General features: G+C 44.1%; 3 protein-coding genes across 3 annotated transcripts; 2 read left to right on the top strand and 1 right to left on the bottom strand.

Annotated features, from left to right (window-relative positions):
* Positions 1–5,083: 5,083 nt before the first annotated feature.
* CCR75_008510 (uncharacterized protein) lies at positions 5,084–5,845 on the top strand (the record flags this gene model as incomplete). The annotated part of the gene is made up of 1 exon (XM_067966562.1): positions 5,084–5,845. One exon carries the CDS (start codon positions 5,084–5,086, stop codon positions 5,843–5,845), a length of 762 nt encoding a protein of 253 aa, XP_067816892.1.
* A 551-nt stretch (positions 5,846–6,396) lies between these two features.
* Positions 6,397–8,082, bottom strand: CCR75_008511 (uncharacterized protein; the record flags this gene model as incomplete). The annotated part of the gene is made up of 2 exons (XM_067966563.1): positions 6,397–7,362; positions 7,438–8,082. 2 exons carry the CDS (start codon positions 8,080–8,082, stop codon positions 6,598–6,600), a joined length of 1,410 nt encoding a protein of 469 aa, XP_067816891.1. The 3' UTR covers positions 6,397–6,597.
* Positions 8,083–9,715: 1,633 nt separating this feature from the next.
* CCR75_008512 (uncharacterized protein) lies at positions 9,716–12,184 on the top strand (the record flags this gene model as incomplete). Its single annotated transcript, XM_067966564.1, has 3 exons — positions 9,716–11,664; positions 11,725–11,779; positions 11,842–12,184. The coding sequence occupies 3 exons, from the start codon at positions 9,716–9,718 to the stop codon at positions 11,992–11,994; spliced, it is 2,157 nt and encodes a 718-aa protein (XP_067816893.1). The 3' UTR covers positions 11,995–12,184.
* Positions 12,185–13,936: the final 1,752 nt, after the last annotated feature.

Genomic DNA, 13,936 nt, shown 5'->3' with positions numbered 1-13,936 from the left:
TCGTTACGGTCTTGAAGCTTACATCAATTGACAAATGGATCTGTTGGATGAATTCTATTAGATACTCATGCGTGTACAAGATATTCCGTTTACAGCAGTTACCACCCCAAGCGGAATGCTATGGGAGTTACTAATGATGCCACAGGGGCTTAGGAATGCCCCTGCGACATTTAACAGATGCGTAACAAATCTGTTGAGATCCGTGCGGGAATTGGGGGGAAATGAGCCCAATCGATATTTATAGGAGCTTTACGCTCAGAAACCTCTATGTCAGAATTATAATGGATAAGGGTCTGAGTAATAGACTGGGTGTGTACGCAACTTGCTTTGTTGGTTTAGCGTGTAAGCTAGGCCCTTCTTGGCAACGACCGTAAATGTTCCGTCGCTCGTGCTCAAAGAAAGCTGCGATCCGACGGCTTTTCTTTTTCTCATTTTCAAAGCCTTCGCCGCACCCATCAAAGACTTTCGTTTAGCTTTATAAGAGCATACACTGTGTAAATGCAAGCATTTACACAGTGTTTTGGCGCCATGATCAACTTTCGTCAGAAGGCCTGCAAATTCGTTTGACGTTGCTGGATCAGTAAGGCGATCCGCACCTACTGACTCCGACCGTTTCTTGACGATACGCCTCGTTCCGTTCAGTCGCAGGCATTAAGCGCTGCTGAACGACGAATCGGGGATCTCGAAAGTCAAGCCATTTTACGCGCCAGTCTCTCCCCCTCTTGATAACACGACTTGTGCGTGGCGGATTGCTCCGTTGAGACCGTCGTTGAGCGCATTATACACGGGCAACCCTTGAAGTCAAACATTTGTGTCATCAGCGACAGAGCGCAGCCTTTGGCTAGCGTATCTTTCTGAATGCCTCGCGAAACGGATGACGCTAGTCGTCATTACAGATGATTTTAGGCGTCATCCTTCCCAACGGGTGTATATCGTCCATCGAGACGACGAGAGAACGGAGGTCCAGGACCCATGGACGGTCAATTGCAGTCGAACATCGGCAATCGAACGATCACCGTCGTGCAAACGCCATCGAGAACCATCGCCTGCCCGGGTTCAATAACTTATAGCGATGGCCAGTTACACTTTTAGGAAAATGTGGCACAAATGAACATTGTGTGTAACTGCCCCAGGTGATGAGGGCTAAATTATCAATTCAGATTCTATTCGACTGCTGTAAGGCTTTCCTTTTTGAGTACGGTGAGAAGTCTGCAATGGGAGTGGCTAGTCATGCCACAGCGAATTAGTAATACCCCTGCGACATTTACAGATGTCCGCTTACCATTTTTGGTAGGTGGGTGGACTTCTTTGATGGACTTTTGAAAAACCAGACCAAAGGAAGTCCAACCTCTTCTACCACCGTAAAGGGCAAATGAAACGCGGCAACAACTTTATGGGAAATCGTACGCATTTTTGCGTACTCGGTAGCTTCTTTAACCATATCTATGGCACGAGCGCCGTGTGTCTACGATCCTTGCCTTTTTATATGTTCTGGGCAGCATGGACCGAATTTGTTGTGGTGTATTTGACGACGTTGAACGACGGGGAAGTTATGTACCATGGCCCGCAAGAGCAAATTGTACCTTAATTTGCGGCTCTACGTCCTATGTCCTTGTCCAGTTCATTCACGTCTTAATCCATTGTAGACGCTTATAGGAACGGACCAAGGAATTGGTGACATTTGGCATCCTGTGAACGCACCTTCAACTGTGCTCGACACGACATCAGTTGCCTAAGCCTCTCGCATGAGCCCATCCTTCCAGTGTTCTGCGTAGAGCTCGCAACTCTGCGTAGAAACAAGATCTTGCGTAATTAGGAAATGAACAAGTGAATATATATCAATGTTGAATATCTAGTACTGATCATAACTCGTGATAAGGTGCCCCTTATCACCTGGTAGCAATTTGTAGTCTGCTTTATCCATATTGGGCTCCATCCTAGGTGGATTTAGATGCACTTGCGTCGAGAAAGACGGTTGAGAACTCATGCGTCTCGCACACTGGTTCTTGACATCGCCCTTTAAGAGAAAAGACCTTCTACAGAACGATACAGTGCGTGTTGCGATTTTGGCTTGTGATACTGTAGAGAATTGTTTAATGCCCTGAGGTACCGACATTTCGGACCTCAACCCTGCTGGTCTATAGCGCTCAATGCGCCCGAGGAGTCGGTCGTGACGACACTTTACTAGAGTACTTAGCGCGTTGGGCGATTTTTATATATAAGCTTGGACAGACCCCTTCGATCTACCAAGTGCTTCGAGCACCAATTCATAGCGTAACCGACTCTTGCCGAAACCAGAGCTCTGGATGACGGTCACATATGGAGCTGTGATGCCGACAAGAACATCCTATTCTAAAAAAATGGGTCAACTGGCGCATAATGTGGACTTGAAAGGATTGACGACGTCAGCGCCTCGTACACTGGTTGCTGGAACGACTACACGCGTGAGCATAACGAATAACACATTGTGCCGTGCATTTCCATCTGTAACAGTGAAGAAATGTGTAGTTCGTATCCAATATACATTAAAGGGTAAACAGAAAGATGAGTCCTACCGAGCTCGATGAGACTGGTGTAACGAATAGGACGATGACAAGTAGTGATGCTTGTATAAAGGATTTGTCTTAAGCGACTCCCAGGATAATGAACCTCAATATCGATTGGGCTCATTTCCCCAAGCGTTTATACCTTAGAAAGGCTTCTATCTCTTACAGATCAATGCGCAAGCGTTAAGAAGGCACTAGAGGTAATTGCAATGGAGTACAAGCCGACCGAAATAAAGATCGTGGGCGGGTTGACCAAGGCTCTATCAAGAGACAAGCACTCCATGTTCATAATGCACAGCGAGTAAACTATCTTATGCAAGCCGTTGAGCTTGTTGAATAAGCGGTAGGCTTCGACAACAGCATGACAAAGCCGAAAGTCGAAGACCACATGGAGTCGTACTGGTTTTAATACAGCGCGTTTTCGCTCGTTTTGGCCTAAAACAATAAGCTGAACACGGCGACCATATCGGCGCAAACGCCAATCTCGCCGAAAGATGTTTTGTAAACTCCATGGGAAAGACAACTGTCAGTGCGTAATGACGCGTTATCTGTATATATCACAAACGGCCGAGCAGATGAACTCTGAATTTGACGAGAGCATAGCAATGGGGGTTTGTGCTGGTATTGTGGCAGCATTAAGCTTATTATAAGCATGTACAATGCGTCATTTACCATTTGGCTTTTTTAACACGAAATGTCGGTGTCGACTGACTATCTCTTTGCGTTGTGCTGTACAAACTCATCTACTCTGCTTCTGTGCTTGATGCCGTAACGGTCGGCTGGCGCATGGAGTTCCATGAGATCGTGCCGACGATCTGGAAGAACACGTATCCTGTCGTTGAACGCCGCGTGTCTAAGTCGTCTGCCCAGTTACGATGCGTCAACGAACTGGTCAGTGTTTTGACGTCAACCTGCATCATCGATATTGGTCGATCAATTTAGTCGAGTTGGTCTGTTGAGCTAATTACACCACTGACGGATAATCGTCAAGCAATTTAGCACTTGGCACTACTGGCGTAGCTTTTAACAGCCTCCGACCCCATGCTCAGTTTTTGCTGTGCCTTCTTTACACAATGGAGGCTTTTGACAACAAACATAGGAAAACTCTCTTTACAACATTTGCTATAAAGAGGGTTAAAATTGAACTGTTTTTAATATAATTAAGTTCTTCTGAATCTATCTATTTACAACTAACCTAATTATAAACTAATACAACATGTAATAAAGTCGTATCCGTCTCTCTCTTTGCGCGCGTCCAGTGCTGACTGGACCGCGGAGCAAGTAGATATAATGAATTGATAAGCTTTTCGAATATTATTATGTAAAGTAATATTCCCCGAAAATTATCTATATATATTAATTAATAACCTTTAAGTGTTAATTTCATGTAACGATACACCCCGTTACAATATGGCGGACATTTTTCTCATGGTTTTTTAAGTAAAACTTCAATTTAAATCTTAAATTATGATTTAACAATATCTTTTATCTAACAGAAAAAGCTGCAAGTGATTTAAGAAAAGCGGCATGTGCTATATTTGGCGTCGGTGCTTATGGCCCGACTGCATTATCAAACTTTGCCGCATGTCGAAATTCCAACTGCATCATTACGCCAATTAATATGAATTTTCTTCCACGGAAATATCTTCGTTTCCCCATTCGTAGACGGTAACATATAAGATATTGAATTAAAACAAAAATCTGTAACTATACCGAGCTATCGACGCCTTAAATGTATTGTTTGATAGGCTTACTGATAGCAGATAAAATAAGCTTACTTTGTATATGGACTGTACAAAGGCCTATTTCAGCGAACCTGAATCGGATACCCAAACTGTGCGCGAACATGGGAATAGTCACACTCGAGAGGGCACTTCCCTAAAAAGGTGGGATGAACAAAGCAGACAGGCCTAGTCCCTAAAATCCTTTAGTGAAGATGCGTGCCGCCGGCCAGTGCCACAGATATCAAATAGCGCACCATACACAAATTACCTGCGTTTCGAGTGCGTTTTGGGCCGCTTGTGAGTTAGGCACAGTTATCTTCAGCAGAAGACAGCGACTCTTGATCCTGCTTCGAGGCCTGTCTCCCGTGGATACATCGGAAATCCTATTCTTACTAACCTCTACCAGAAGCAGGGAAGGGCTTATTAATACTTATACATTAAGTCTATGCCAGCTGAGTCCACAATCGGTTACTAGATAAGGTCCTGCGAAGACAGACATGCACGTAACGCGCTTGTGACATTCGTCAGCGTGCCCGTTGATTAAGGAGGCGAAGAGAATGATGTTACGATTACACTACTTAATTGAAAAGCACCACAGATTTATATTCACATCTTCTGCAAGCAAGGCGAGAGGCCGTTATGCGGCGACAATCTTTCGTGAGTAATGATACATGACAGGCCCTTAAAAGTGTCAGCTCAGAAAAGCCACATACTGGCGATGTAGATCCAATTCCTGTTGCAATTGTCTGCATTTCGAAATTACCTTTCGTGCACACAAATACCATTCAAGCCACACATCAGTACGCGGAGAAAATGAAGATCTCTTACACTACGTTTGCTGCAACGATACTGCTAACGAATCTCTCAACAATTTCGGGAGCTGAAATCACCAATTTTGGCCCAACAGATACAGAGGGGCACTTGCCAATGAGTGAGTCGTCTAGAAGCCCCACGCCACTAGTTCAAGAAGAAACACCTACAATGACTGTTTTCATGTCAAATAGCACTGGAGAAGGAACTGGCGAGCCAGTTGTCAATGAAATTAATGGCATGCAACCATTGCCTGCTTCTGAGTCGATGACAGGATTAAGTGATTTGCTGAATGTGAATGCAGTTGAGGAGCCTTTAGGTGTCGAGGAGCCTAAGGTTGGAGAGGAGCCTAATGTTGAAGAGGACCCTAAGGTTGAAGAGGAGCTCTTAAGTAGCGAGGAGCTCACGGCGGGAGAGGAACCTAAGGTTGAAGAGGAGCCTAACGTTGAAGAGGAGCCTTTAAGCAGCGAGGAGCTCACGGCGGGAGAGGAGCCTTCAAATGTCGAGGAAGTTAAGGTTGAAGAGGAGCCTTCAAATATCGAAGAAGTTAAGGTCGAAGAGGAGCCTTTAGCTGTCGAGGAGCTTAAGGTTGACGAGGAGTCTAAAGGTGAAGAGGAGCTTAAAGGTGACGAGAATCATGAAGGTGATGAGGAGCCTAAAGGTGAAGAGGAGCCTAAAGGTGACGAAGAGGAAGACTCGAGTGATGACTCCAGTCAAGAAAGAAAAAACGTTAATGAGGAGGACCCGATGAAGAGCGAGGAGTGAGAACAAGTAACTCTCGGTAGATCATGCTAACGAGACTTAACAAGGATAGCCATCCCATGTAAATGAAATTCATATACTTTCTTTTTGATCACGATTCCGTTTATTTATTTCTTAATTTTTATCTTCTTGTCACTTTTTTCTTACCAAAGATTTGTTATAATTTAAAGCGCCAAATTTTGATTTTATCCAGTTTCAATGCATACTTTAATTGTTTAAAACAGTTTCTTTTACCGAACTCGAAAGGCAGCACTAAGTTCGCTGTTAATATTCTCGTACTTACTTCACTAAAGGCTTGTGTCTTATTTCGGTAACGACCATAGGTTAATTTATTCTTTGTTAATGGTGCATATTCGAGTATATTTCCTCGGCGAGATGAATTAATCTTGATCGTGATCATTAGAACATTGCATGCAGTTGACGCACAAAAAAACTTGAGAAATTATAATTTTATGCAAAAGCCACAGCAAAATCAGACAATTCTGAGATTATGGACATCAAGTTCATTGCTGAAAGATAATACACGGCTGCGCCACACCGACTTCTCGGCGTAGGCAGCAATATGACCAAACTAAAAGCTTTGCGCCTGCTTCTCAACAAGTGCGACGAAGATTGGAGACTTTCATACATTTCTCCGGATAAGTAAGGTAGACCGTTTGCTTTATAAAAATAATGGTAAGAAGTGAAAACACTGGTCCTTACTTTCGTCTTTAGGCTCCTGCCTCGTGTACTATTACAGTGTATAATTCAATTCTTTAACGCTTGGCGTTATTTGGACTTCTTGGGGTATCGACAACCTCCAAAACTATGTCACTATAGCTACCGGACGTCTTTCGCCGCAATATATTGCGGATACGTCGCTCTGGATCGTCATTTCCGATGTTCTCTTCGGAAGTTGCTCGAATTAATAGTCTTTTCACTTGCTGCAAGATTCGACGGCCAGCAATCTCTGTATCAACACCCGAGTTGCTTCTTGTCTTCTGATTGCGCACGTGCAGCCCTTGGGAGGTAAGAAAAATTTCTCCAAAAAGCACCCACTGTTCAACGACGGCGTGGCTGGTAATCCATCCGTCCTCTGTTCGTGTCAGAGGCACTGGCACGGCACCGCCCTTTGACGCCATCAGCTTTTCCACGTGATGGCGCCCCACAATATACATGGCCACACACGCACAAACAAGTCCAAAAAACATGAGACCAGACGGGAAAGTGATACTACCCCAATGGTAGTCGACCTGCTCCAGCAACATCAGCTCGCCACTGATTCCCGCTACAAGAGCCAATGAGTACAGTACACTTGCTGCCAATTGCCACCGAGTCAAGCGATAGATACCCGAAAACTCATTGTAAAGCACCAATAGCAACGATCCCGTCATGAGTACTTCAAACACAAAAAGTGGCGCAAACACGAGCCACCACGATATCAGTGGCCGCGGCATCTCCAAAAAATCATATCGTCGCTGCGTGTCAGTCTGGTACGCTAGTAGCAGCGTAAATACGAACATGAGCATCCAACACGTGCCCTACAATAATAGGAGCGAACATTTTGTCAGCATAATAAGACTCTGAAAGAGGTAGAATGCATTGCAACTACGTACTGGGAGCGTACTATCCGATCTACAGAGTAGATATCGCACGACAAAAGCCATTTGAATGACCATGAGCGGAGCGTAGCAGATGTAGAGGCTGGTGGCTACTGTATGCTGCAGACTGGCGCAGAAGGCTAATTCGCTCCAGAGCAGTAATATCGTCATCGGAAAGCTCATAGCATAGACCAATATGATGCGGCGAAGCAGTGGTAGCAGTGGCTCGTTGCCCATCGACTCGACTTCTGCCCAATGACGCAGTGTCTTGGCGTGACGAATCGACGCTAAGTGTGCATACACCATGGCCACGTTAGCGAGCCAGAAGGGCATAAAGACCAGCCACCAGTTGAATCGTTCGCCCAGCACACCCTCGAAGTTCAGTGAGACCAGCGCCACTCCCACAACGCAGCCCAAAGCATACAGCAACACCCCATTTAATAGCGCAGCCAAGGCTTTCTCAGCAAATACCAACGGCTGGAACTGACCCGTGTCTGGGTGCCGTCCGCTGTCGCTTAAAGGCGCTGGCATGGACATGTACGAGCCATCAAATGAAGTAAAATCGCCATGGCTTATTACCCGGAGCAGCGGCGAGCGCTCACTCAGTGCGCTACTGCTTAGGTTACGAGGAAGAGCAGAAGAGCTTCCGTTGCCCATCATGTTAATTGGCCGGATCATCCACGGGACGAGGCGGAGGAATTAGCTCGTTGTCGTTAAGATTATGTTATCAGCAAACTTGTGGAAATATAACAGCATAAATATTTGACCAAATCGTACGACAGAATGCGCTTAATTTTATTTTGCACTTGCTAAAAGTAGAAAAGTGCTAACAAGTAAACGGCATTTCCAAGCTGATAACGTTGCGTTTCGATATCACATGCTATCGTTGCGTGTAAATGTTTCAAATTCATGGGGATCTTCTTGGGCTGCATAGCGTTGATACTTTTCTGACGGGAAGCTCTATCTGGCACTTTGGACGAAAGAGCGATTTTTATTAAATGAAGTTGTCCATAACAGTAATTCAGCGCAGCTGCGGAAAAGAGCGAGGGATCAAGACAAGGACAGCGATTGCATAGCGGTTTAAGAAGATGATATATTGAGTCTGCTTTAAGAAATTTTCTGTCCGAATCATTTCAAGGATTTTAGCTTCGAATAAGCAATAGATGTATATTTTAATGTACAATGCACGTGAAAAATCTACTTGAACGGAATTAGACAAATCTTCTTATTGCTTAGAAAGAAGAGCTTGGCTGATATAACAAGGCTGGTGCTTTGCGCAAATATAAATTAAAGGCAGCTTGAATTAGACACTACCTCATGCTAGTGTAACCGCTATTTTTTTGCGGTCCGATGGGAAATATCTGGCTTTCGCGAGCATTATTAATAAAAATTAAAATGTATAATTCTTCATTTTAAGGCTTCGTGATGTTCGAGATCCACGTCCATGAGGAGCATTGGCAATTTCCTCCGCGCAAATCAAGCTATTCGGCCCCTTCACGATTGATGTAATTTTTGTCAAAACGTACTTTCTAATCATGGTATTCGACTAAATTAATACGTATCAAATGAGGCTCGGACACACGAAAGAGCATCCCCCTGCATTATTGCTAGCTCTGCTATGATTACTGGTGCTGGTAAGTAGTTCCTTCTCTTTGCTTAACTGCGAGAGATGCTATTCGGCATGTTATATGTTCTCAACGACCCAAGTTGCATAATTATTCTAGTACGAAAATTGATTATTGCAACATACAATACGATGTATGTTGCATACAATACGAATAATGCACACAAAGCTCGCGATATGATTCATTCGCAACGTGCGTGTCCGTGTGAGCTGATTCTAAGCCACCCCTCCACCTATTTAGACGCCCTTACTGTAATCGATGGTCTGTAGAAACCTATAGCACACGCAAAACTTTTCATTGATAAAACCAGGAATCGCATTACAAGGTGTCCGATAATCACAACAGCACCTTTCTCAAAGAATCATCTTATCGAACTGAATATTCTTCAGAAACCTAGAATAAAGCGAAAATGTGCAGCAAATCAAGAAATTATTAAACAGCGGTCGCACCTTCTGACCATTCGTCTCCAATTTAACTTCGTTGACATCTTTATGAGCCGCTTCAACATTCAACAAAGCTGCGCGAAAAAGCGCTATGTGGCGTCTTCTAGATTGAGCCTAAAAGTTGAATTGTCAACATTGGGATAAAAACTCGATTTTCGCTGGATATTTACCCTGTCTTAAGGGTCATACTTTTTGCACTAGTCGTTTCAACTTCTAATTGCATTGATGAATTCTCAACACTGTTTCGATTACGCGCGAACGCGCTCCTTGTCGACCCCGTCGGCTCCTCCTGCTGACAACCGAAACTACACAATAGAACCACAGGCTCCTTTTGGAGGCCGGCGTGGTTCGTTAACAAGTCAGCCTCAACCGCCACTGTACCCAGACATTGGTCAGCGTAATGGTCCCTCAGCTCCAAGGAGAGAATCATTTGTCCAGCAAACGCATGCTCAGAATTTCAGCCTCCAGCCACCAAACTTGGCATCAACTTATGGTCCACAACACCAATCTGGCCAGAACTTTGGGCATTCTTCAGTCCCACTACAGCCTCCACCGGCTCCCTTTTTGCGGAATCCTACTTTGCATGGTGGTTACGGACCGGTGCAACCTGGTAGCTTTATGTCTTCCAGGAACTCTATGGCATTACTGTCTAATGGCTTGGCAACTACGCCATCCAGTGTTGTAGAGCTTCGATTTCGCTGCAAAGGATTGAAAAAATCGGATTTCTTGAGCCAGTCGGACCCGTTTATTGTAGTGTACATGCAGGAAGCTCAAACGAAAGGATGGAAAGAAGTTGGTCAAACCGAGACAATTAACAACACGGCTAACCCAGTGTTTGTCAAGACTTTTCAAGTGGATTTTTTCTTCGAAGAGGTGCAACGATTAAGAGTAGAGGTGTTTGATCGTGATAGTCCATCTGAGAAACTGTCCGACCACGACTTTCTTGGATGTGTGGAAATTACAATGGGTCAGCTTATGGCGTCCAAAGGTCAGTCGGCTGTGCTTCAAGTGTTACAAAATGATAAAAAAAGAGGACATGTCCACTATTTGTCGGGCCACGTGATTATTGACGCCGAAGAAGTAAAATCATGCGCTGACATTGTTCATGTTCGGTTCAGTGCTACTAAGCTGGACAACAAAGATGGTTGGTTCGGTGCATCAGATCCATTTTTAAATATATATCGCCTGCGGGACGCACAATCCGATCCTCTAGCAGAGACGTCGTGGATCCTGGTGTGGCGTAGCGAAGTTATTATGAACAATTGTAATCCTAAATGGCGCCATGCTACCATTGGGGTTCAGACGCTCTGCAATGGAGAGCTCTCTAGATTACTGAAAATTGAATGCATGGACTGGGAGAGAAGTGGCATGCACCAATTTATCGGCAGCTGTACAGTTAAAACAATTGAACTGGTGACAGGGGAGCTTCGCAGCATAAATCTGATAAATCGTGAACGACAATTAAGAAAGGGAAAGAGATACAAAAATTCAGGTGTACTTGTCGTCGAACAGATTGAATTACAGAAGCAGCATACTTTTGCAGAATTTTTACGTGGCGGTTGCGAGGTTAGCTTGATTGTTGGTATTGACTACACGGCTTCAAACGGAAATCCGTCTGATCCTTTGAGTCTACACTATCTAGGGGGGAACTACCAAGGCCAAATGAATGATTATCAAGCCGCAATTGCTGCAACTGGCGCAATTTTAGAGCCATATGACTCGGACAAGCATTTTCCTGTATATGGTTTTGGTGGATTGGTCAACGGAGTCGCCGACCACTGTTTTCCATTAACATTTGATCCATCACAGCCGGAAGTTGACGGTCTTGGCGGCATATTAAAAGCCTACTCCGACTCTTTTCAGTTTGTTCACCTTCATGGTCCGACAAAGTTTGCGCCTTTGGTGCACCAGGCTTCTGCGATCTCGAGAGCATTTTCAGCACCAGCAGAGCAAGGTGGTCATGGAAACCTTAAATATTTTGTACTTCTTATCATTACAGACGGCGCAATCATGGACATGCAGGAAACCATCGATGAGCTGGTTCAAGCGTCGACGCTTCCACTTTCTATTGTGATTGTTGCGGTGGGAAACGCTGATTTTACTGCGATGAGCGCCCTCGATGCAGACGGAAAAGTGCTTATTGACTCTAGACGGCAAAGGGCGGCAAGAGACATGTAAGACTTTTTGCAATATAGTGGGTCGAGATTAACTTACAGGTCTTTTGTGCTGTGCAGTGTGCAATTTGTTCCTTTTAATCAGTTTCGTAGTAATCCTGCGCGACTGGCAAAGGTATTTTCTGTACAGTTATGATATAAATAGTTTGCAACACTTATTATGTTTGGTTTTGTTAGGAAACGCTGGCAGAGATTCCGACACAGCTTTTACAGTACTTTAACATGAAGGGCATACACCCACGCGCACCGCTACAGCGTCAAGGAACGAGCTATTTGGTCCGAAGTTCAATCAGTAATGGCATGGCTGACGCGTTGGATGTAGAAGTTTAAAGGACCATTCATACATATTAATTTGCTCTTATGCCACCTCGCAGGTTGCAATAATTTAAAAGTGACTCCTGAATAGGTCCTGTCTCAATACTTCACTTTTAGGGACCAACACCCATCGCAAGAATCAAAATTACTTGCATGCCACTTAAATAAGCCTTTCGATGATTAAATAATAGTCAAAAATGCTTGGGACATATACGCCTGATTATAATTATTTCGTCACCGGACGCAATTTGCGCAGCCCAGCTTTTAATTGCAAGCAGCGCTCGCCTGGTACAATGTATAATTCTGTGACACGAAGCGTCGCCTGTTTATTGTTTGCTGTGATGAGATTTTGGAAATTACTTTATCGTCTCAGATAAGCCAATTTTTTACTATAAGGATAAGATCTAACCTGGGATGACACAGGTAAATGATGACAACATGAGATTCAAGTTTGAAGCTGTCACAGATGCAATCGCCAGCTTCAAACGGCGAGAGAGTAGAAATGCAGTATAAGCCGTACAGATCCTTAATAGGATGCCTACTGTACATTACAGCATGTTCCTCTTCAATCAATTACCTTCACATCCCTCTAATGCGCACGCCTTCCCAACAGGTATTAAACACTGGGTGGTAAGGTTCCAACTCCAAGCTTTGCGTTGTTGGACTAAGTGGTAGAGGTAGTTGGGGCAGCGTCAGTTCTTGTTTTGAATCAACATCATTCGTTTCCACGTCTGGGTCTTGGCTCTCGATACCTTCTGATCGTTCGTCCATAGAAGGTCGCTGAAGCTCATGTGTAACGGGGCACTACGACTTGTACTGCTTCAGTACTAGTCCACTTCGCACTGCTTCAGTTGCGAGTGGTGCCTTACGTTATTTCACGTACACTAGTATATGCAGAGGAAGACTTCTCTTAAGCTAACTAGCTTAAAGAGGGTTAAAATGAAAACTGTATTGATATACTTAAGTATCTCTTCTATCTATCTTGTAAGTGCTAACTTAATTATAATCTAATACTAAACACGCAATTGATTTTTTATCTTATCTTATCTGTATCTCTCTTTTATTTTCTCTACAGCTGATTAGTCTGCGGAATAAATAAATATAATAGTCTATACCAATCAATGGATAAGAATTCAGGATATTACTATATAAAGTAATATCCTACAAATATTATCTACCTTTTAGATAATATATTAATTAACAACCTTCAAGTGGTAATTTCGTGTGACGATACACCCCGTTACATCACCCCTCCCTTAAACGACAATCACTCTGACTGTCATTGGATCAAGTGGTCACATAGTGACCACTTCATTTTAAAATGATGTTGATTGGTCAGAACCATCATTTTAAATTCCATCGCATGAAGAATCAACTCATGCGGGGTGTCGATAGTGCTGCGCCTTCGGCTGCGGTTCGTGCAGGCGCGGGTGACGCACTGTTATCTCTTGCGGCAGACGGAACGTCTGCTACTCCATGTTGGAGTACGAACGAAAATATCATGCTGTTCGCGATGAGCTGTCGTCAGCTCATCGTAGTTTCGAGGATATTCGGAACCGGCATGAGAAACTTTAGGTTCAACATGAGAACCTGGTTCGCGATCACAAGAATCTTTTGGGGATTCTTGAAAAGTATGGTCAAATCCGTCCTCGGAAGAAGCCGCGTACTGATGGTACGGGCGGAGCCGACCAACGTAAAACGTTGGATGCATTCGCATCCTACATAATTCTATTGTGTACGCATTGCTTCTGCGATGCAGTACACGGAAAGGACCAATGAACTTGGGTAGTAGTATAGTGCTACCCACATTAGTGACTAATCGCTTAGGTAAGTTTACCGTAGAGATTAGCACTACATCATTAATTTTAAATGAATGAACATTTGCTCTTCCATGTTTGTCTGCATTCCGTTTCTGTCGGTCCACTGCGTTAGCAATGGAATCCTGAACGAAACGGAT

Source organism: Bremia lactucae, linkage group LG3, assembly GCF_004359215.1.
Source record: "Bremia lactucae strain SF5 linkage group LG3, whole genome shotgun sequence".
Classification (NCBI taxonomy): Eukaryota; Oomycota; class Peronosporomycetes; order Peronosporales; family Peronosporaceae; genus Bremia; species Bremia lactucae.
Note: the sequence above shows the minus strand (reverse complement) of the source record. Positions and strands in the feature narration are given on the sequence as shown.